General features: G+C 39.8%; 1 protein-coding gene across 1 annotated transcript; it reads left to right on the forward strand.

Annotated features, from left to right (window-relative positions):
* Positions 1-353: 353 nt before the first annotated feature.
* LOC107810134 (uncharacterized) lies at positions 354-23138 on the forward strand. Its single transcript, XM_075257237.1, is given in 13 exon segments — positions 354-2039; positions 2138-2411; positions 2413-2481; positions 3102-3186; positions 3310-3366; positions 4133-4498; positions 10834-11108; positions 11220-12719; positions 12816-12904; positions 13018-13080; positions 13167-13229; positions 22261-22309; positions 22463-23138. Coding segments are annotated over 13 exon segments (4074 nt in total). The 5' UTR covers positions 354-1153; the 3' UTR covers positions 22761-23138.
* The last annotated feature ends 343 nt before the right edge of the window (positions 23139-23481 follow it).

Below are 23481 nucleotides of genomic sequence, written 5' to 3' on the forward strand. Positions count from 1 at the left end.
AGTATTATAGGAATAATTATTATAAATAAACATTCTAACACAAGTTTAGACAATACAAAATTGCAAATGTATAAAGTTAACCAATGTCGATGTTCATCCTCATCTACGTCAACTTCCATATTTGTAATGGGTTGCCAATATTTTTTGTTCTTATCTTTTAATAAAATTTTATATATCAATATCTTGCGTTATGATTTTGTAAGGAGATAACCTGGCCAAGTTTAGAATAATACCAATTAAAAAACTAAAAGTAAAAAGTAAAAATCTCTTTTGGGAATATTAATGAAAAAACTGTTAAAGCCAATTAAGAAAAAAGAACTTATTCATTGACTTATACGCAAGCAATATTAGGAGAAGCAAACAGTGTTTAATAGAATTCTCCAAAGAAGAGAAAAGGTATTGTTCAAGAATTATCCACTATCGTCTTCGCTACTCTCCCCTGCCATTTTAACCAAAATTTGACTGTAATGGCTTTGAGAATTAATTTTCAATTCTAAATTGTGCTCCAAACCTAGATCCAAGTTGCTGAAATCGAGACAGAAGAAGCAATGGTGTACCTATTTTCCCCTTATTTATCTGCGATCTGCTGTCCATACAGAAAGCAAGTTATATTATTTGTTAAACAGCAACAACAGGCAGCCTCCAAGTTTTGATTTGTATGTTTATGGTGAAGAAATAGATCCCTGTTGCGGTATTCTTCTTCTTCTTCTTCTTCTTTAGATTTATCATCAGAATTGCTTGCGTCTCTCTCTCTCTAAAGGCGCAAGGCGCGGCTGGGCGAACGCCTAATCATTTGAGACGTAGGCCTGCCCTTTCCATTTCCGCCCCGAGGCGATTTTTGACCGCCCCGCCCTGATGCGCGCCCTAAGACTCGCCCCAATATCGCCTGCTTTATATTTTTGGGGCCTTAAATATTTGGGGGCCTAAGGCAAGAGCCCTAGAGCCGCCCTCTTGGTGAGGAAATGATGCAAAATAGAGCTTCTTCTGGAGCTTGTCCAGAAGACGTGAAGAAAATCTCTTCTTCTGAACCTGAAAGTGGAATTTCAAATAACCTGAAAGTGGAATTTCAAATAACAAGAGGACTGTATTCAGTGGAGGGGAAGAGGGCATTGAATATCTTTCAGTTGCAAATTCAAGGAGATCCATCATAGATATGGATAATGAAGATGCTAAATGTAAGCGCACTAGAGCGAGGTACTCACTCGATGAAGCGCACAGGAAGTTACTTGCAGCTGTTTTACTGGTTGAAGATGGAAATTCTGGAAATGTACAAGAGAATGAAAATGTTGATGATGAAGATGAAGACAACGATGCAGATTTTGAGCTTGAAATTGAGGAGGCATTGGAGAGTGACATTGATGAACACGTGAAGGCTGATGTTGAAGAGGAGTACGAGGCTGTTACTCGAAGACCTAAGACTAGGCAAACTAGGCGCCAAAGAGCTTCTCTTGAGAACAAGAAGAAGGTTTTAGGGCTGTCAAATAGGCCACTACGCCCTTTGTTACCATATCTGCCCATTTCTCCTTACTCTGGACATGGTGCAAAAAGCATGACGATGCCAAGATGTTCTCTAGCTTCACTCAGTCTGTCGCCTGCGAATGATGGCTTTATGAATGGATTTGCAGCCCATCAGATAGGACAATTACATTGTTTGATACATGAGCATGTTCAACTTCTTATTCAGGTTTTTGCGGTTTGTGTTCTTGAGCCGGCCATACGGCACATTGCTTCTGATGTTCGGCAATTGATATCACAAATGCTTCATAAACGTGATGAAGTATTAGCTAGTAGGAGTGTAGCATATCCCAGTTTTTGCTTCTTCTTCCCATATGTTCATCCCTCAGTGTCTGATGAACCTTCGAAGACTTCGCCTGCCCAAATCACCAACAAAATATCTTCAGCACATGTTTTGCAGGGAGATTGCTCATCTGGACTTAACATAGGCTCCTGGGTACCTTATATTAGTGGTCCAATACTATCTGTTCTTGATGTGGCTCTGATCAAATTAGTCAAGGACTTCATGGATGATGTTTCTCATGGTATATCATGTTAGAACACTAAATTTCACTTAGTTTTCTTATGGTTGCTCAGTTTATGATACTTTATTTACTTCATCACGGGTGATATATATTGACAGCTATGCAAGATTACCGACATCGGCAAGTAGGAGGTATGGATGATATCTGCTCCGAGAAGGAACCCTTGTTTCCTGTGCAAAACATTCATTTTACTGCTGAACCTGATGGTCAGGCTTCCTTGTATTCAAACGGTGTGCCTCCTCCTTCATCAAGTTTTCGAACATCAAAGAAGACTATGGCTGCTGTATTAGTAGAAAAAGCTAAAAAACAGGCAGCTGCTCCTGTTCCAAAGGAGATTGCTAAGTTAGCCCAGCGCTTCTTTCCTTTGTTTAATCCTGTATCCCCATAAGCCACCCCCTGCAGCGGTAACAAACCGGGTGCTTTTTACTGATGCAGAGGATGAGTGAGTTTTATGTCTTCTTTTACCTTTCTTGCAGTAGCAGTATCAGGTTTCTTATGAAATGAGTCGCTTTACTGATTAGGTCATGATTGTAAAATTGAGGCAACATTGACCTTGCTTCGGGGCATTTGATGCCTTCTCGCTTTTATTAGTTGGTATTCTCATATTCTCCACAGTCCTATGGTGATAGGTTGTGAACTAAAACCTTGCTATAGGAAGAACAGAGAAAGTAGTGAATTTAGTTAGGGTTTAGAGTTGCAAAGTTGGAATTCACATATGGATTCTGAAATTTCCCCTAAATAAACGATCTTTTAATACAATTTATTTCTCAGCATGATACAAAATTGGGTGTTATCATAAAGCGAAAAGAATTTATTTACGTCTATTGTACGAAAACAATTGAATGAAGCTAATTACCTATATCTATGAGAGCCTAAGCAGTTTTAGTCATTGTGATTTGGTTAAATACCATGTATCATTCATCCTCCACTTCCTTAGGCAATTTCATCAATTCCCTACTAGGTTCTTAAGGTTTTAATATCATGGATGATTTTCATTTTTACCCATATTCACTTTTACCATTACTAATAAGTTTTGTAATATTACCTTGGCATCTGGTGCAGATTATTAGCATTGGGTTTGATGGAGTATAATACAGACTGGAGGGGAATTCAGCAGCGCTATCTTCCTTGCAAATCTAAGCATCAGGTGATTCTTATGTGCACTTCCAGTTGCAGCAACAGTGTTGTCAGTCATTTATCCTCTCGATTTCATCGTCTTCTTAATGTTTAGTTGTGCTTAACGTGAAGAAGTGCTTGACCCTTTTTGCAGATTTTCGTCAGGCAGAAGAATCGCTCATCATCTAAAGCACCTGATAATCCAATAAAGGTTTGTTACTGGTGTGCATAAAACATTTATAAACAATCATACTATTAACACTCTGGCCCCATTTGAACTGCCTCTTCCGAAAAGTGCCTGCAAAACCACTTTAGCAATCTATTCATTCTATCAGTTGGAACATGCTGAATGTTTAAGCCATCTCCTACCACTCCTTCAACAGTTCAAAGATTTTTTTAACTCGAAAATGACTTTCTCGATTCACCTAATAAAAGTACAACCCACAATCGCAATTCATCCATGAATCATGACCTTTTTTGCAGTATTTTCCAAAATATCTGGTCCTTAATTTGTTTGGGGTGTGATGGGTGATGCTGAGCATAGTGAAGGAGGCGTTGCATAGTTGGTCTCACATGAGGGGGAAGAGAAGTCCAAAGGCTTGGAGGTTGCTCCCGTAGCAATCATGTGGGTTATTTGGAAAGAGAGAAATAAGAGGCTTTTGAAGGGGCGGAACTTGAGTTTGTAAAATTGCAAAGCTGCCTTTTGTTTCTAATTTCTTTTTGGTGCACTCATGAGGTCCCTATTTGTATAGAGGATTGGGCCTATGTTGTTGAGAACCATATATTTGTGTAGGTTCTTTCTTTTTGGCATACGACTTGTATACGGGGTTTCCCCCAATTATTAATAAAATTATTTACCTTATCAAAAAATATATATGTTGCTAGAGACGCCATTTTTTTGTTTTGAATGTCACAATGTGTTTTATGATTGTTGTGGTCATTGATTGTGGTAAATAATGTGGTAATGAACCTTGTAGGCGGTTCGGAGGATAAAAAACTCTCCCTTGACAGCAGAAGAGGTTGCACGTATTGAAGAGATAAGTTTACACTGCAACTTAAATTTCCATAGCACCACCATCTCCATTTGTCGCTGCTTCACTATTTACATAGTCATGATCACGCAGGGTCTGAAGGTGTTCAAGCTTGACTGGATGTCAGTGTGGAAGTTTATTGTTCCTCATAGAGATCCTTCCTTGTTACCCCGGCAGTGGCGCATTGCTATTGGAACTCAGAAATCATATAAATCCGATGCTAGTAAGAAGGCAAAACACCGGTTATATGAAGAGAGAAGAAAATCAAAAGCTGCTGCTTTGGAAACTTGGTATGTTTCTTCCGAAAAGGAGGTAAGGCTGTGTCTTTCAATCAAACTATTATTCCGCATCCATTTTCCATGTTAGAAAGGTGTACTTTGTCAAAGAAGTACCTAACTCGCCCATGCAGTATGTTCTTTCTCTTATTACCATATATTTAAATGTCATCTTGCCAATTGCTAGTTAGTACCACAAAATTGGAGCATGGAACTGGTAAAATAGGGAAGTAGGTTTGTTTTGCAATGTAGAGGGTGTTTGGATTGGCTTTTAAGCTGGCCAAATAAACTTTTAAGCTCTTTTTAGCTTTTTTCAGTGTTTGGCAAAGTTAAAAAGTACTTAAAATAAGTTAAAAATTGCTTAAAACAAGCCAAAAGCAATAAGCTGGGCAACCCCAACTTACTGCTTTTTGACTTAAAAGCTATTTCTGCTGAAAAGTCACTTTTTTTAAGCCAATCCAAACGGGCTCATAGTCATGATGCCAAATCTGCTAAGAATCTTAGTTATGTTTAGAAATTATAAGTTGGATTGATATTTATTACCTGAATCTTGGTTAATTACTGTTTGCTGAAGTATAGATCCTTCCTTGTTACTGTTTACTGTTTAAGCCTGATCATATAATGTGATTAATTGCACCAAATCTTTGTTTTACAATCCCTAGTTGAGCCTAATCTCAACTTCTCCTGAAAGGGATTTAGTTTACCATTTGTAAATCTGGATTTTCTCTTTAGTAAGCTACGATTATCAAGTAGATTAGGCTTGCTTGCAGTTACTATAGATTAGGCCAGTTGCTGCAGCTGGCTTAGACTGGCTTAGACTTGCATTGGATGTGATTATTGGTTGCTCGGCTGGATTATAGCCTGTTTGGCCAAGCTTCTTTTGAGGCAAAAGCACTTTTTTTTTGTCAAAAGTGCTTTTTTTTTTCTTCTAAAATTAAGGTGTTTGGCCAGGCTTTTGAAAGGAAAAAAAGTGCTTTTGGGAGAAGCAGAAGCAGTTTTGGAGAAGCAAAAAAAGGTAGCTTCTCTCCAAAAGTACTTTTTTGAAAAACACTTATGAGAAAAATACACTTAGAAGCAGTTTTTTAAAGCTTGGCCAAACACTAATTGCTGCTCAGAAGTGCTTTTCAAATTAATTAGCCAAACACAAACTGCTTTTTACCAAAAGTACTTTTGAGAAAAGCACTTCTCAAAATAAGTTGATTTTTGCAGCTTGGCCAAACGGGCTATTAGTCATGTTGAAATTCATCATTCTTGTGGCTATGGGCTAGGAACCGGAAGAATTAGATTGGACTAAGAGTGATCTAACTTATCTAATACTATGTATAAATAATCAAATATGTTATTACTAAGATATTGTTTAATGCTTGTTTGACTAAAGCTAGGATTGTATTGTATCCTATTTGAAAATCTTTTTGCAAAAGAGATTACACAAGAGAAAAGCAAATTTCTATAAGAAAGGATGAAGGTATCCTCTAATTGAATGTCTTTACGTTGAACTGGCGGAGGAGGAGAGAGCATGATGGATTTGGGGTGTGGGCATGGAGCTGAGGATGCAATTGTGTGAACAGTGGCTGACAGGAGGAGAAAGAAAAATAATAAGTGGGTTTCGCCGGTGGTTGGATAAGGTGGAAGAAAACTAAATTACGATTCTCAGAAAAATTGAAGAGAAAGTTATCAAAGTCTTCTATTGTATTATGGTTCAATTACAGTTTCCCCAACAGAGCCACTTACATGTGGCCCAACTATGCTTAATTAGCGCTAATTGGTTGGATAAAACATGTTCTCAATCAAATGTTAAAGTTGAACGTAGTCAAATAGAGATGGAAAAAAGGATATATAATAAATAGAGTTTGTACATAATGGATTCTATATAGGTAGGGGTAATCAGTAATAAATGGGAAGGATTTCATGCTTCTATCTAGAAGCCGTTTTGCGTTATATTTTAATATGACGTAACCATTTATCTCCTAATCGTTATGCATTCATCATCTATGCATTTTCGGTAGCACCAGGCTGAGTGTGCAAGGTTGATCATGTTCTACATAGACTTTAAACTATATCATGGCGATTGAATCTCCTAAAAATGGACAAGGTAGGCTTGTAATCACATGAAGGGAAGTCTCAAAAGACATAATCTCTTGAGACCAATGTGAATTAGCTAAGAACAGACACAATGGATGGAAAAGATCCATTTTCGGCATCAACTTTTGTGATTAAAGCTCAGTTGTTAGTTTTACACTTGCATTAGATCCGATGTTTGCCAGGAATAGGATTCTTTTTAGCTTAATTGGAAACTTGCATGTCAATGTAGGGATGATGGTGAAATTTCGAAAACCTCTTGTTGTAAAGACCATTAGTTTACACTTCAAAAAAAAATATTTTCCAGTTTTGGAATGAAATGGGTTAGAATACATTGGAGTGGATACGGAGGATTCATATAGCCCAGTACTAGTTTTTGCTTGAGGCGCATCTGGTTGTTGATTGATTTATAGATCGCTTAAACATTATGCCTCCTCTAAGTTGAACCTGTAGAAGTGTGTGACCATCTCATTTAAAGCTTGTTAGGGAGGTCACACTTTTATTTACTTAATTATATTATGTCTTTAACATGCCTCCTCACATGCTGGCCAAGTGAAAATTCCTTCCTTTCATAGCCCAAGTGGAAATTCGTTTTGATAAAGGGTAGCTGTGAGATTCGAGTCTGATAATATTAAAGTGTGTGACCATCTCATCTAAAAGTTTAAGATATTAGAGAGAGTACACTTTATTTATAGAAAACATAAAGAGAGAGCACATTTTTATTGACTTAATTATATTATGCCATCAACATGATCTGGTCTGTTAGTGATTTTGTTGTACTTCGCAAAATATTCTAGCTAAGCTGATAATGCATGTACCTTGCAAGGCTACACATATAGCTGCTTTATATGTTGGTGTTGAAGAGTTGTCTATCATGTTGTAGACTTTTTTGTTTGTTAAGTCCACGTTCAACATATTGGAATGCAAACAAGAGCAAAGAGTGGACCTAAGTCTTGCTGACTAGATATCATTCATATCCATTTACCTGGTTATGTATATGGACCATGTCACAACAACTCCCCCCTTAAGGTTAGAGATTCTTTAAATTTTAAATTTTTATTTTTGATGACGGTTGTGTTCAGGCCGATTGGCGCACACCTTGATTATTGCATTGAGTACCTCCATTCTCCCACCAATTATCGGATACTCTGTCCACCAGATTTAGGCATTGGAAAAAATTCACTTAGCATTTTTTTGTCTTTGTTGAGATTTGGATCCTGGTTTCGCATATTCGTCATTCCAACTTCATTGACCACTAGGCCACATTCTTAAATGCAAGGTTAGAGCCTCTTCATATATGAGGGAAAAGGAGAAGTCGGGATGTAGGGGCCTTTGCTATTTTGGCATGAAGCGAAGGAGGTTGGGCCTACGAAAAGGTACTCCACTCCTTGATTTTGGTGGAACAGTTAATTTGGGAGTAGAAAAGAGGTGTTCAGATATCTAATCATCAAAGTTGGAGGGAAGACCGGGAAGTATAAGTCCTGCAAACACTTGAAAAGTTGGCAGGCCCAAAAAAATGGCAATTATTTTCCTCTATCCAATTACCTTCATTCTATTGTCAAACCAAAAAAAGGAGATGAAATTCTACTGTTTTACCTTTTTCCGGTTCAAAGCCCTAGGAATCCTTATCTTTTCGAGTTGGCTAATGAGCTCTTTCATATCTGCTCGTTTAAGGTGGAAATATATGGGAGGTCAAAGGGAGGAATTCATAAGATACACATTTTAAGGTCAGTTACAGTAGAAAAACAAGAATCTGGCCAGAAATTTAGTAATTTAACACATCACTTAAGACTGGAATATCCACATCTTTTTAGTTTTATAGGTTGTCCTGAGTCAACGATTGCTCAAAACATGAACAGTAGAGTATAGGACACTAAATTTTGAAGAAATTGCCAAGATCAGGAGGCTCTCGCTATATAGTTTAACTTAACACGTCACTTAAGACTGGAATTTCCAGATCTTTTTAGTTTTATAGGTTGTCCTGAGTCAACGATTGCTCAAAACATGAACAGTAGAGTATAGGACACTAAATTTTGAAGAAATTGCCAAGATCAGGAGGCTCTCGCTATATAGTTTAACTAGGCTAACTCTAGAAGCCATTCACATGGTGTTCATTGACCTTGAGAAGGCTTATGATAAAGTTCCGAGGGAGGTGCTATGGAGATGTTTGGAGGTTAGCGGAGTCCCGGTAGCGGATATTAGGGTGATTAAGGACATGTACGAAGGTGCTAAGACTAGTGTGTGGACTGCGGGAGGAGACTCAGAACATTTTTCTGTGGAGATGGGGTTGCATCAGGGATCGGCCCTTAGTCCGTTTTTGTTTGCCCTAGCGTTGGATGTGCTGACACGACACATACAAGGGAGGGTGCCATGGTGTATGTTATTTGCTGATGACATAGTACCGATTGACGAGACGCGACGGGGTGTTAACGCTAGGTTGGAAGTTTGGAGACAGACGCTAGAGTTCAAAGGTTTCAAGTTGAGTAGGTCGAAATCTGAATACTTAAAGTGCAAGTTCAGTGATGAGAGGCATGAAGAAGAAGTGGAAGTGGAGATTGATACTCAAGTCATTCCCAAGAGAGATAGTTTCAAGTATCTTGGGTCTATAATCCAAGGCAACAGGGAGATTGACGAGGATGTTACTCATTGCATTGGAGCGGGGTGGATGAGATAGAGGCTAGCTTCGGGGGTTTATGCGATAAGAATGTGCCGTCTAGACTTAAGGGCAAATTCTACAGGGGTGGTGGTTAGACCGACCATGTTGTATGGAGCTGAGTGTTGGCCCGTCAAGAAGCCTCATGTCCAAAAGATGAAAGTAGTTGAAATGAGGATGTTGAGATGGATGTGTGGACATACCACGAAAGACAAGATTAGGAATGAAGTTATTAGGGACAAGGTGGGACTGACATCTGTGGAAGACAAGTTGCGGGAATCGAGGTTGCGATGGTTTGGGCATGTGAAGAGGAGAGACATAGATGCCCCGGTCAGGAGGTGTGAGAGGCTGACCATGGCGTGCTTGAGGAAGGGCAGGGGTAGGTCAAAGAAGTATTGGGGAGAGGTGATGAGGCAGGACATGACATTGCTTCACCTAACAGAGGACATGACTAGCGATAGGAAGGTGTGGAGGTCGAGAATTAAGGTGGTGGGTTGACACGTAGTTGTGAGTTTCTCCTAGGTTTACCAATAGTACTAGTATCATTCTTGTATTCTTTTATTCTTAGTTCTTTATTACTTGTTATGTCACTCGCTTCCATTACTTATTGTATTACTGCTGTTATTGCTTGTTGCTTTATTTTTACCGTTCCTTAAGCCGAGAGTCTATCGGAAACTGTCTCTCTGCCTTTATAGGGTAGGGTTAAGGCTGCGTACATATTACCCTCCCCAGACCCACGTATGAAATTAAGTTGAGTTTGTTGTTGTTATTGTTGTTGTTGTTGTTGCCAGGATCAGGAGGCACTCGCTATATAGTTTAGCTAGGCTAAATCTAGATTGAAGATAAAGGAACAGTTTCTAGGGGGAAATATTCTCTGTGGTCGAAATTTGGCAGTAAACATCTGTTCTCCGTGTAAGGTACTTATGACGCCCTATCCAGTTATGCAGACGGTAGAAGCCATTGGCGATGGAAACTGTTGCAAAACTAGAGGTCTTCCCGATGTTTCATGTTTTTGTTGGATAGTAGTTTATGAGGCATGTCTAACTTAGGACAATTTAAGCAGAAGAGGCTAATAAAAAAAGAAGCCGAAGAGGCTTTATACTATATGCGGCAACTGTTACATGTGTTAGGAGGAGACTCAAATATAAATCATTTCTTTTTATTTTGTGCTGTGGCTAATAATTGTTAGTGCAGTGTTTGGAACATGAGACTTCTTTTGATCTATGGGTTACCTGGTGGGAGCAGACCACAAACATTTGAATGAAAACATACATTAGTACAATTTGAAATTTTCTTGTTTACATCTGTTGGATATCTGACGTAATTTTATTTCTACAGATGACATAGATGTTTTATGTGAGATTTAGAGGATCTCTAGTTTAGAAAACTTCTAATTTTCTTAAAAGTCAAATTATTCATTAGTATTAAAATAAAATGTCCCGAATAAAGCGAAATGGATAATACAACCCCAACTAGCTTGTGATTGAGACATAGTTGATTCATTGAATGATGAATGGATTTTTGTTGGCTCCCTACACTTTTGAGAAGGGTCTTTAACTTTAATGTTCCTTTTCTACATTCATCCACTGGATGCAGTTGTATATAAACTATAATGCCCTTGCTCATGAAAAATATTGCAGGATAATGCTGCTGACTATGCTGTAACAGAAAATAGTGGTGCAGATAATTGTACAGAAAGAGATGAGGAGGCTTATGTTCATGAGGCCTTTTTGGCAGATTGGAGGCCTGCTGTATCCAGCATCCAAGTGAATCATTCTATGTCAGACCTGGCAGAGAAAATTGCTCCTGCTCAGCTATTGGGAGATGAGAGTTCTCCAGTTGCTGAAGAGATGAATAGCAGTCGTTCTGGAAATGGGCAATCGCACATCTCTAACGAGTTCCCTGTTTCTCTGAGGTACACATTGCATCTTACTCTTTTCATCTCCTTTGTTTTTGTATTTGTGTTCTCAAGATGGCAGACTTTCTGCATTATGATGACTCGCTATGCTTCTCATCTGACTTGAAGGGCCTCAAAAACCGAGTCCTTTTCGCGGCCATACCGAGCCCGTAAATTTAACAGTGGACAATTAGTCAAATTAGCTCCGGGCCTGCCTCCTGTTAATCTTCCACCATCTGTTCGAGTTATATCTCAGTCAGCTTTTAAAAGCTATCATGGTGGAACGTATCCAAGGACTTTTGGTGGGGATGCTTGTACGGGTGATACAGACAACACAGTCCCAACAATTGCAAGTGCTGCAAAGAATTATTATGTGAAAGATGGACTGTTTAGCATTAGTGCTGGGAGGAACACTATAAGTAATCAGAATCTACAGGAAAGCAGTGTGTCAAAGGATAATAAGAATGTTACTGAAGGAAAAGATGAGTCAGATCTACAGATGCATCCTTTGCTCTTCCGGGCCCCTGAAGATGGCCCTTTGCCATATTATCAGTCTAACTCTAGTTTTAGTACATCCAGTTTGTTCAGTTTCTTTTCGGGTTGTCAACCTCAACTAAATCTTAGCTTCTTTCATCATTCACGCCAATTAGCCCATACTGTTAACTTTCTTGACAAGTCTTCTAAGCTCAGGGATAAAACTTCAATATCATCTGGTTTTGACTTTCATCCACTTCTGCAAAGAACTGATGATGCAAATTGTGACTTGGAAGCTGCATCCTTTGCTGCACCAACTTTATATATCTTAGAGTCATCAAAAGGAAGGTGCACTCAAGTTCAGAATGTTGTCGATAGTAGTTCAAATGTTACTTGTTCTATGCCCTCTAGCCCTGTGGGAAAAAGCAATGAGGTTGACTTGGAGATGCACTTGAGTTTCACGTCCAGAAAGCAGAAAGCCATGGGAAGCAGAGGAGTGGCTGACCATTATATGGGAAGATCACCTACTAGTGCTTCAGATTCTGGAGATCAAAATCATCAAATCAATAGAACTCCAAATAGAACCACGCAACACCATGATTCAGGTGCTACCGCAATGATTTTATCCAGCGACCAAGAAAATGGAAATGACCTTGATTATATGGCAGACCAGTCCCTTGCAGAAATTGCGATGGAGCAGGGAGAGTTAAGTGACTCAGAGGAAGAAATAGGAGAAGGTGTAGAGTTTGAGTGCGAAGAGATGGAGGACTCAGAAGGAGAGGAGATATTTGAATCCGAGGAGATAATTAATGATAAAAATGAGGTATCTCTTAAAAATAACTCTCTTAAACTGCTTAGGGGATTTCTAGGACTCAGAAGGAGAGGAGACATTTGCACCTTTCTTCTCTTTATGGTACAAGCCCAGAATGGTGAAATCTCGCAATGCTGCTTGACAAAACATGTATTTAAGATGACTAAGCAGTTTTTGGCCAATGTATCCCTGAAGATAAATGTGAAGGTTGAAGGAAGAAATACTGTGCTGGTTGATGTGCTCTCTAGACGAATTTCCCTTGTCAGCGACCGCCCAACTATCATTTTTGGTGCAGATGTCACCCATCCCCCCCTGGGGAGGATTCTAGCCCGTCAATTGCTGCGGTAATTGCTGTAGACTTCATTCTTTTGGTTTCATTAATCCACTCCCTTCATCTATATATCTGAAGCAAAGAAGTGCTAACTTTTCATATCTTTCAGGTGGTTGCTTCTCAAGATTGGCCTGAGATTACAAAGTATGCTGGTTTGGTTTCTGCTCAAGCGCATAGGCAAGAGCTTATACAAGATCTGTACACCGCCTTTTTCTTTCCTCATTTTCAAAGAACATGTCTTGATTTTCAAGGTTCAAGCTAATGGACTTAAATTTGCTTCTGACTGATGGTCTATCTCATTTATAATTCAGGGAATTGCTTATTTCCTTCCGTCGAGCAACTGCACAGAAGCCTCAGAGAATTATATTGTACAGGTATTGTTGAATAATGCTTCTATACCTGCATTATAGAAATTTCTGTTCCTTTTTTGTCTGAAGTGAATTATCCTTTTCCCCTTCAGAGATGGTGTTAGTGAAGGACAATTTTATCAAGTTCTTCTTTTTGAACTTGATGCAATCGCAAGGTAATTTCCCGTCTGCCTGTTATACCTTACTATGCCTGTTTATTATAAGCTCCGGATTTCTCTCTATTTTTTGGACCATGAAGATGGGTAGAAAACAAGTTTGCCCTTTTTATTTGTTAGAAGGTATGAATTGACTTGAACCCAATTCAGGCATGTGCATCTTTAGAACCCAACTATCAGCCCCCAGTTACCCCACGGGAGAGCATGTACTGCGTCAGGAGGTTTCCAAAGAAGAACCCTTTGATTCTTTGGCCAAAGCGGGTGCGGGCCATCTCCCCTAGCATGATCTCACCCACGTTTATGGGCCGCCCAGTTATCAGAAAGAATATCACACACACTCGAGCTCGAGTACATTCACTGTTATGCTCAACGGGCATCAATCTAGCCTGCATGAAGTTTTGCCATACCTTGGCCGTCTTGTTGAAGTCGAAACGGAGCATCTCAAGGTGGCCATCTCCCTTGGTCCGTGTCCACTTCGCATTAGAATCAACGCCACAAAGAGACGTATTGTCCGATAGCGTGGGCTTTTGACGACCTTTTGTAGCCTCCGTAGATTAGGGCTATCAACTCCCAAAAATTCAAACAAAGATCGCCTATCCAGTGGTATCTCCTTTCCTTGGACCCATGACTGGAACAAGGTGTTCCAATTGGCATACATCTCTTGCACCATGTTCAGATTTGCAGGGCCAGGGCATTATGAGCTTATCCATCTTCATCTCTACCAACCGGGCAAGCACATCCGGGAAGTTTTTTTCTAGAGCCTTCACATTAATCCCCATTTCGGAGACATATCTCCCATATGGCACAAAGTTAATATGCCATTTGATTGCATCTTCTCGATCTAGATCCAACCGATGCCGTGGGACCGATGGTGTCCTCATCGACCCGCTAGCAACATGCTTTCCCTAAGCTTGCCGGGAAGAACCTTCACCCTGCTTGCATTTTTTGGGAGGGGAGCAGTAGTGGAGGACTTTCTCACCCCTTTTCCATGGAAACGTTCGGATAATTCTCCGCTACTGCTCCCCCTCCCAAAGGAAAAGGGGTGGGAAAGTCCTCCACTACTGCTCCCCCTCCCAAAAAACGTAAGCAGGGTGAAGGTTCTTCCCGGCAAGCTTAGGGAAAGCAGGTTGCTAGCGGGTCGTGAGGACACCATCGGTCCCACGACCTCGGTTGGATCTAGTTCGAGAAGATGCAATCAAATGGCATAATAACTTTGTGCCATATGGGAGATATGTCTCCGAAATTAATGTGAAGGCTCTAGAAAAAAACTTCCCGGATGTGCTTGCCCGGTTGGTAGAGATGAAGATGAATAAGCTCATAGAATGCCCGGGCCCTGCAAATCTGAGCATAATGCGAGAGATGTATGCCAATTGGAATGCGGACCTGTTCCGGTCATGGGTCCAAGTGGGGGTGTTCATGGATCGGTTTTTTCCTAAAAAGAAACCAAACCAAGTAAGTCGGTTTTTCAAATATTAGAACCAAACCAATTAAGTCGGTTTTTCTCGATTCGGTTTATGTCGGTTTTTCGGTTATTTGTCGATTTTTTCTTAAATATAAGACATACACTACCAAACACATATTCCGGCGACCACATTTTCAATGTAACACTATCAAATCAATTACCCTTTGAGAAATTTATTATTTACCAAAATATATTGATGATAATTGAATCAAATAGTGATGAATAATTTAAGGACTCAATTAAAATATGTTATTTTTAACACGAAATGGGTTCTTACACTAAACAAAAGAAAACTACCAATCAAACTATAATGTAAAGGTAAAGAACTATATTAAAAGTGCAAATTATACATTTACCATAAATTTTTTGAAATTTTGTATAACAATATACATAAATATAAGTGTAATATAAATTTGAAATAACTACTCATATAGTCGGTTTGGTTCGGTTTTTTTCTGATTAAAACCAAAACCAAACCAAATTTGATCGGTTTTTAAAATTCAAAACCAAACCAAACCAAAAAGTAACGGTTTTTTTGGTCGGTTTGGTTTGGTTTTCGGTTTGGTTCGGTTTTTCGGATTTTTATGAACACCCCTAGGGCCAAGGAAAGGAGAAACCACTGGATAGGCGATCCTTGTTTGAATTTTTGGGAGTTGATAACCCGAATCTGTGGAGGCTACAAAAGGTCGTCAAAAGCCCACGCTATCGGACAATACGTCGCTTTGTGGCGTTGATTCTAATGCGAAGTGGACACGGACCAAGGGAGATGTCCACCTTGAGATGCTCCGTTTCGACTTCAACAAGACGGCCAAGGTATGGCAAAACTTCGTGCAGGCTAGATTGATGCTCGTTGAGCATAACAGTGAATGCACTTGAGCTCGAGTGTGTGTGATATTCTTTCTGATGACTGGGCGACCCATAAACGTGGGTGAGATCATGCTAGGGGAGATGGCCCGCACCCGCTTTGGCCAAAGAATCAAAAGGTTCTTCTTTGAAAACCTCTTGACGCAGTACATGCTCTCCCATGGGCTACCGGAGTGCCCTGGCTATGATGAGGTAGTGGAGGCACCAAAGGTGTTGCTAGACATTACATCCTTGCTGGAATCCACATCAAAGCTAAGCCAGGCGCGAGGAATGAGAGGGACGAAAACTTAAACAGGTCGGAGAAGGAGCGTATGCATATATGCAATGATCTCTCCAGTTCTTCCAAGTAGATGTTGGGAATTGCACTGGGCAGTCATATTCACCCATCTGAGGATGAGAACACTCGCAAAGGATCCGATGATGGGGATAAGATTGGTGATGAAGTCACGGGTCCCATGGCTTTGGTGCCCCTAGGAGCGGATGATGAGCCCGGAGCTGCGGCTGGTGGGCATTCTGAGGAGGAGGAATTCGACTAGCAGGGAGTTCTTTCTTTCCACCTTACTTTGTTTTAAATTTGTTATGCATCGGGGACTATGCATTATTTAAGTGTGGGGTGGGGGAAATACTTCCTGACTTGTAATTGTATAATTTTTTTATTTATTGTTAATTTTTTTAGCTTAGTTTAGAACTTACATAGTCTAATTAGCTAGTAAAAAAAGAAAAAAAATCAGAAAAAGCTAGGACTTTTCCCTACGATGGATCTGTTGGACAATTTTCTTGAGGGATTAAAGTCCGATTAGAAATACCAAAAAGATTTTCTTTTGTTCTTGTTAGGATAGTTAGGTAGTATCCCTAGATTTTTCTTTGGACGCCGGTTCTTTTCCAAGGGTGTAAGCTCGAACCGGGTGTTTTTTTAGGAGTAGGATAGGGTGAAAACTGAGGTGCTCTGAGGTACCTGTTGACATGTTTGGTGTTGGCACATTAAGCTATGGCATGCACTCTGTCTTCCTGAATATTTGATTTGAATTGTAATGCCCAAGTAAATTAAGTAGCCTACTCTGTGACGCCTTTTTCTCAGTTGTTTGACTTGTATGCCACCTAGTGCATTATTGCTTAAAAATTCTCAACTCGCTATGCTTGCTTGACTTGAGAGTCGAATAGAACCGTCTCGATTGAGTCATGTGCAATGTGTGTGTAAGGTTCATGATATTCTGTGCTATCGTGTGTAGTCTAAAACTTGCCCCGTGTGTTAATCGAAGCGGAATCGTTAAGTTGTGCTAGTCTAGGAGATGACGTAGGCATTTCTTGCTTGATAATAGAGGTGCTTGGCACTCACAAATAAAATTTTTCCGTTGCTAGCCCCTTTGAACCTATAGACCTTTTCTTTGGCACCCACACTACAAGCCGTATCCCTATTTGTTCTTAATTTGAGATTGTTGAACCTTTACCTCCTAAGGCACTTAGTCGTTAAAAGAAGTAAGGTGAGAGATTGGGGAGTAGCTTTCGAGTGGAACCATGGAAGAGTTCTTAAGGTGCACTAAAGTTGTGAAAAAAAGGTCACGAGCCGATGAACCTTAATGTATAGAGTGTGTGAAGAAAAAAAAAAGAGAAAAAAAACAAAAAACAAAAGTGCAAGAAAGAAAAAAAGAACAGTTCAAATAATGTAGAAAAAAAATACACCTCCTAGTCTTTCTAATTCGTGCTAGTGGAGATATAGAAGTGTTTAATTGAAAATAGGGCTATGTTAGATATGGTTTATGACGAGTGAATTGGTTGAGAAGAATATGTGCTCGATTTGTGAGTGTAGTGTATTAAAGTGCTTAGGAGGGTTAGTCACTACTCCTAAATGTACCCGACCCCTCCCTTAGCCTACATTACAACCATAAAGTCCTAATTGATTCTAGATTTGGCTAGCTTAGATTAGTAGAGATGTACATTACGGGCAAGTTTATGGTACGACCACGGGATGCACATGAAATTCTTTGTGAGATTAACCGAATTTTATTCAATTGTTTAATCAGTGTTAAAAAAAGCGTGAAGCGAGGAAAAGCGACAACCCACATTTCACGAAAAGCGAGAAGCGAAACGCCCGCTTTTTTTAACTAAAGCGGAATTTTAAAAAAAATTAAAATAAATACGTCATAGACAACACATGTAATTGTAAGCAAATGTTCAATACTTCAAATAAAAAACTAAAGAGTAGCATTAATTAAAGCACAAAATGAGCATCCTATTCTTCTACAAGATTGTCAAATTCTTGTATTCCACTATCATTATTATATTGCTCGTCATCTTCTTCAACTTCATCAACTAGGGACAAAGTAGCTACCTGTTTTCCCTTCCTCTGTGAACTTGAAGTTGAGGTACTCCCCCTCAAACCATAAATCCTCTCCCCAATTCCACGCGCCTCCGCAACATCACCCCAAGTGAAATCAGAAGTATCCTCAAATACTTCTTCATCTGCTTGATCATTCGACTTTGTGCCCCTCAAACTTGTTCCATTCTACTTTGTGCTCCTCCACGATTTTGTTCACCTCTGCCACCTCATGTTTTAGATATGGCCCACTAACTTCATAATAAGTTGGAGGCTTCATTCCTGGGCCATATTGGCCTACGACATCAATAAAAGCAGCAAAAGTGTCAGTATAATTCATGATTCATGAACAAGAACTTTATAATCTTGATGATGATGATGAAACAGAAGAAGGTGACGATGCTTCGTCGCTTTCACCAACATCACAAAAGCGGGGAAGGATGCTTCCACCAATGTCTTCTAGTTGTGGATCTACTGGCAAGACCAAAGGTCCTATGGATTGTTACTTCCCGCAAAAATCTGGAGATAAGGGAGGAAAAAGTGGTAATCCTCAAGTTGATGCCAAAGCGATTTTGAGGGACCGTGCAGTTACCTTTTTTGCGCGGTGGATGTATGATGCAGGTCTTCCTTTTAATTGTGTTAATTATACTGACACTTTTGCTGCTTTTATTGATGTCGTAGGCCAATATGGCCCAGGAATGAAGCCTGTTGTTGTAGTGTTGAAGAAGAAACGAAGAACCCTAGTTTGTTGAAGAAATTGCTGGTTTTACCGTTTTAGTGAGGAAGAAATCGCTAGTTTAGAACTTTAGTTTGCTGCTGAAGAAGTCGAAGAAACTATTAGGTATGGAACAGAAGTCAGCGATTTGGTCTTTTAATTGAAAAAAAGACTTTGGGTTTTTTAATTCAAAAATCGACCGCTTCGATCCGCTTCACCGCTTCTCGCTTTTTAGAGAGAAGCGGGCGCTTTTCTTTACCTGAGCCGCTTTTAATTTGAGTAGCGCCCAACCTCCCGCTCCGCTTCGCTTCTCGCTTAAAGCGAGGAAGCGGGCGCTTTTCTGAACTCTGTGTCTAATGTCCTTAATTTATGTTCAATGGCATATTTGAACTTATGAGCTACTTCTATATTCACTCTTTTGCTTGTGGTGACTGCTATGTTGCTTGGACTCTCCAAAAGTGTTGCTGCACCCGTGTCGAATCCTCCAAAAATGCACTAAATTTGGAGGATCCGACACGCACCCAACAACATTTTTGAAGAGTCCGAGTAACATAGGTGGTGAGGGCACTTGGTCTCATGACAAATTGGTAATGTTGTAAACTTCTCTTGTTGGCGAGTGCGCAAGTTAACGGTGCTTAGTGGTAACAAGTCGACTCTTGAGGTAGGGTGGTTGTGGATAGGTTGTTTGAGTTGGGTTGAATCGCATTGTGTATACTTGGGCTTGTTTAAAACGGGAAGAATGTAAAATTCGTGTGTTCATGCTTGATCGCTAGTATCGACCATAGTCAAAAGGTTGAGTGTGATTGAATTAAATTTGAATTGCTCTTTCCTAGTGAGATGTACGTTTTGGGGTGTTGATATAGTTCTGTTGCTCGAGGACGAGCAAGAGTCTAAGTGTGGGGTATTGATATTTGGCTTAAAGTATGTATCATCTTTCTTTGACTCGTGCGTTGCCTTAGGAATCAACTCCCCCTCAGGTATAGGCTTATCCCTTCTATTCTTTGGCACTTCTTCTAATTCTCTCCCGTTTTTGAGCGCGACTGCATTAACTTGAGAGTTCTTCTCTGTATCACTGGGAAGAGCGCCTGCATGCCTAGTATTTTGATTTGACGCTAACTGCCCCATTTGTCTCTCAAGATTTCTGAAATCGGTCATGAGTTGTTGATTGTCAAGCAACAACTTCTTCAACAAGTCATTCGTACTCTCTTCTACTTGCTGGGTGGCTTCTGAGGTTGATTAAAATTTCCTTGGGGCCTATAATGATTCTGAGTCGTCTGATATTTCCACCCCAGGAGAAGTTAGGATGATTCTTCCAATTTGTGTTCCCATATAGTGCATGTTGATTTATCGGACTTCTGCTTTGTTGCCCTACATAGTAGATAGATTCAGGATTCGTGGGGCACATGTCACTCGTGTGACCGTCACCACATAATTCGCAGTAAGTAGACATTTGTTGTACGTGTTGCATCTGTTGTGTTTGGTGCATTGTCATTCTATTCTTCTGATTTGCCAATTTTGCTATATCTGCTCTCATGACTAAGAAGTCATCAAGCTCAATTACACCGGCTGCTTTCTTTTTAAGTGCTCTTCGTTATTCCCCATCTCCTTGCCAATTATTATCATTAGCGGTGGAATTGTTTAGCAGGAGTTGGATTTCACTATACGGCCTTGCCATGCAATTTCCCCACAAGCTGAGTCAAGATTCATCTTTGATGTCTTGTCTAACTCATCAACGAAAGAATGACCCAACACCTATCAGTCTGACAGTGATGTGGGCAGTCTCTGAGTAGCTTCTTGTATCTTTCCCAAGCTTGACGAAGAGTCTCACCATCCCATTGTTGGAGCCCAAGAATCTGGCTCCTCAGCGACTGTCTTCTTAGTGGGAAAAAACTTGATGAAGAATTTTCTTGCTAGATCATAGCGTGGATCGAGTTCGCAGGCTCCTTTTGCAACGATTCTTTAGCTCCCCTTAGCAGTGAAAAGGGAAATAGTGTCAGCATGACGTAGTCCTTGGAAACGTTCGGATAATTATAAGTGTCCGTAATTTCCAGGAAGTTCTGAATGTGCCGTTGCGGGTCTTCACGAGATAGACCCACATATTGCCCTATGGGCTGAATCAGCTGTACCATGTACTGTTTGAGTTCAAAGTGACTTGTGATATCATGCTTCACAAATAGCCTGAGTCATATTAGCAAGATTGGGCCTTGCGGTTTCTATCACCGGACGCTCTTCTTTACCTGCCATCTCTAGTGGCTGTGGTTGAACTACGATGTCCAACTCTCTTTCTATTCTAGTTCTAGCTTAGACTTTCCTCCTCACCCTGTGAAGTGTTCGTTCAATTTCAGGATCAAGAGGATCAAGAGGAAGGAGGTTGTTTGCCCTTCTACTCCTCCGCATTCAAGAGAAGAGCCTGCGTTAACATAAATAAGGCAAAGTTAAAATTAGAACTTGAACAATAAATAATAAAAGCTTAACTCAGACAGGTAGATAATTTCTAAGTCCCCGGCAACGGCGCCAAAAACTTGTTGCGACCAAACACATACGCAAGTATACGTGGTCGTCAAGTAATAAAGTAGTGAGTAGAATATCGTTCCTACAGAGACTTATGATTAACTTTTGAGTGATTCAAACTCAAACAACTTATCTATTCAAGAGATTTTTTCCAAAATGTGTAGGTAATTAATCGACAATCAAAGAGACTATCGAGCCGTTAACTAAACTAGAGATCAACTAACACACGTAGGCAATTTCGGATAAAATTCAGTAGGAGAAGATATTCTAGGGTCATAGCTTAGCTAACAATCTTGTTGCGTTCTTGGCTTAAACTGACTAGTTGATTTATCTAGTATGTTGATTGACAGGGTTGATGTTACTCGTAAGAATCTATCAAATAGTGATTCTATACTAGCTTAGCTGCAAATTGAATTCTAAAACCTTTTTATAATGTAATTGTGAAGGTACCGTTGTAGATTCAAAGATATGCCACCCTACTGAATTTGATTTCTATCTCTGTAGCCATGCCGGCATACAGGTAATAAGATTGGTATTCTACAAACATATGATAGTCATGTACTAAGGACTCTGTTGCAAGTTGGATATGATTTGGGTCGAAAACGGATACTGAAAAACGGGTAAATTATCCGACCCGACCCATATTTAATACGGATAAAAAACAGGTTAACCGGCGGAGCCCATATTATCCATGACTTCTTGCATATGATAACTTTTGGGAGAATTCTTAGTCTCCCTAACTTGAGGAACTCCCAATTTGAGGCTTTACAAATGTAAAAGTTAAACCCATTGGTTATCCATTGGTTATCCATTTTCTAAATGGATAATATGGTTCTTATCCATATTTGACCCGTTTTTAAAATGTTCATTATCCAACCCATTTTTTAGTGGATAATATGGGTGGTTAACTGTTTTCTTTTAACCATTTTGCCACTCCAAGTCGTGTACTAAGGATTCTGTTGTAAGTTACTGGAGTTTGTGATACTGCAGGGTGCTAGCCGCCCAGCTCATTATCATGTTCTGTGGGATGAGAACGATTTTACTGCTGACGCCCTGCAGTCTTTGACTAACAATCTCTGCTATACATATGTTTACTTTTGACTGCCGTAGTTGAAATTTTCCAGCATTCTAATTCTGGTGGCTTAATTGTTACTCATTATTTCAGATATGCTAGGTGTACTCGTTCTGTCTCCATTGCTATGTTCACTGCACTTGTTAGTGGCTTTTCTTCAGCATCTATTTTTATTTCCCAGTGTCAACCCCCTCCCCCCTTATCCTTTTTTTGTTTGGAATTTCTCCACGTATAGCCTGTTCATCGTATCATGTTACTAACTTAAGTTAATTGATGCTGTTTGCAATTCCACCAGCCTATTATGCACATTTGGCAGCTTTCCGTGCTCGGTTTTACATGGAGCCAGAACCATCTCACAGTGGATCAGTCACAAGCGGAGCTGCTTCAAACAGAGGAGGTGTAGGAGCTATGTGAAGGAGCACGCGAGCACCAGGTGCTGGTGCTGCTGTAATGCCTATTTTATTTTTTTTATTTGGTCCTTGCTTGTAGTATGCTCCTGCGCTCCTGGCTTAGGTGCCTATTTGGAGACTGCAAGTTTTGCAGAAAATAGTCAATACAGTTACTATTATGATAAGAGATGGGCAAGTGTCTGAGTAGACTTGGGGATTTCTTAGTCCCAAAGCAGCGAATATGTTAAAATGGAACGATCCAGCAACCTGTTTCTGTGGATTCTTCCACGTACCTTTGGCTTGTTGATACATGTAGATCGTATTGCCGTCAACACTTAATAACTTGTACACGAAACAGCTTCTGTTTTGAAGTCTTTCCCAGTCAATGGTCGATAGCATTAATCGGCTGAGATGGAGCTTAGATCCCAAGAGTAGCTGCCTTTTAGACGGTTTGACCTAATCGTGTGTTTTGACTCTATTATGATACCTTCATCTGCTGCACTAAGAAATTGACAAGTGCGGTGAATTTCTTACATGAGGAAATTTCAACTGGAATGCCTTAGTATTATTGTGTTTGCACCAGATTAAGCATTATTATGTATTTATGTTGGGATGGGTATTGGTCTCGTCTTGACATGAAGTTGAAACGAATTGCTAAAGATATCTGAAAATATAGTCCAAAATTTGAGTTTGTGTTACAAATTTGGAAAAAAAAAAAACTATGACCAGGTCTGCCTTTAATTATGTGTGAGTAAGTAATCGTGAGTTTGTGACAGGTTGACCAATCCGTAATGAAAACACCAATAGATAGGAGTCCAAAGTCTTAAAAATTAAAACTAGCGCAGTCCAAACTAAAACATACTTACAAGTTGAATTATGACAATAAATCGACAATGTTTGTGTAAATATTTTGTAGGTCATTGCG

This window comes from Nicotiana tabacum, chromosome 7 (genome assembly GCF_000715075.1).
Source record: "Nicotiana tabacum cultivar K326 chromosome 7, ASM71507v2, whole genome shotgun sequence".
NCBI lineage: Eukaryota > Viridiplantae > Streptophyta > Magnoliopsida > Solanales > Solanaceae > Nicotiana > Nicotiana tabacum.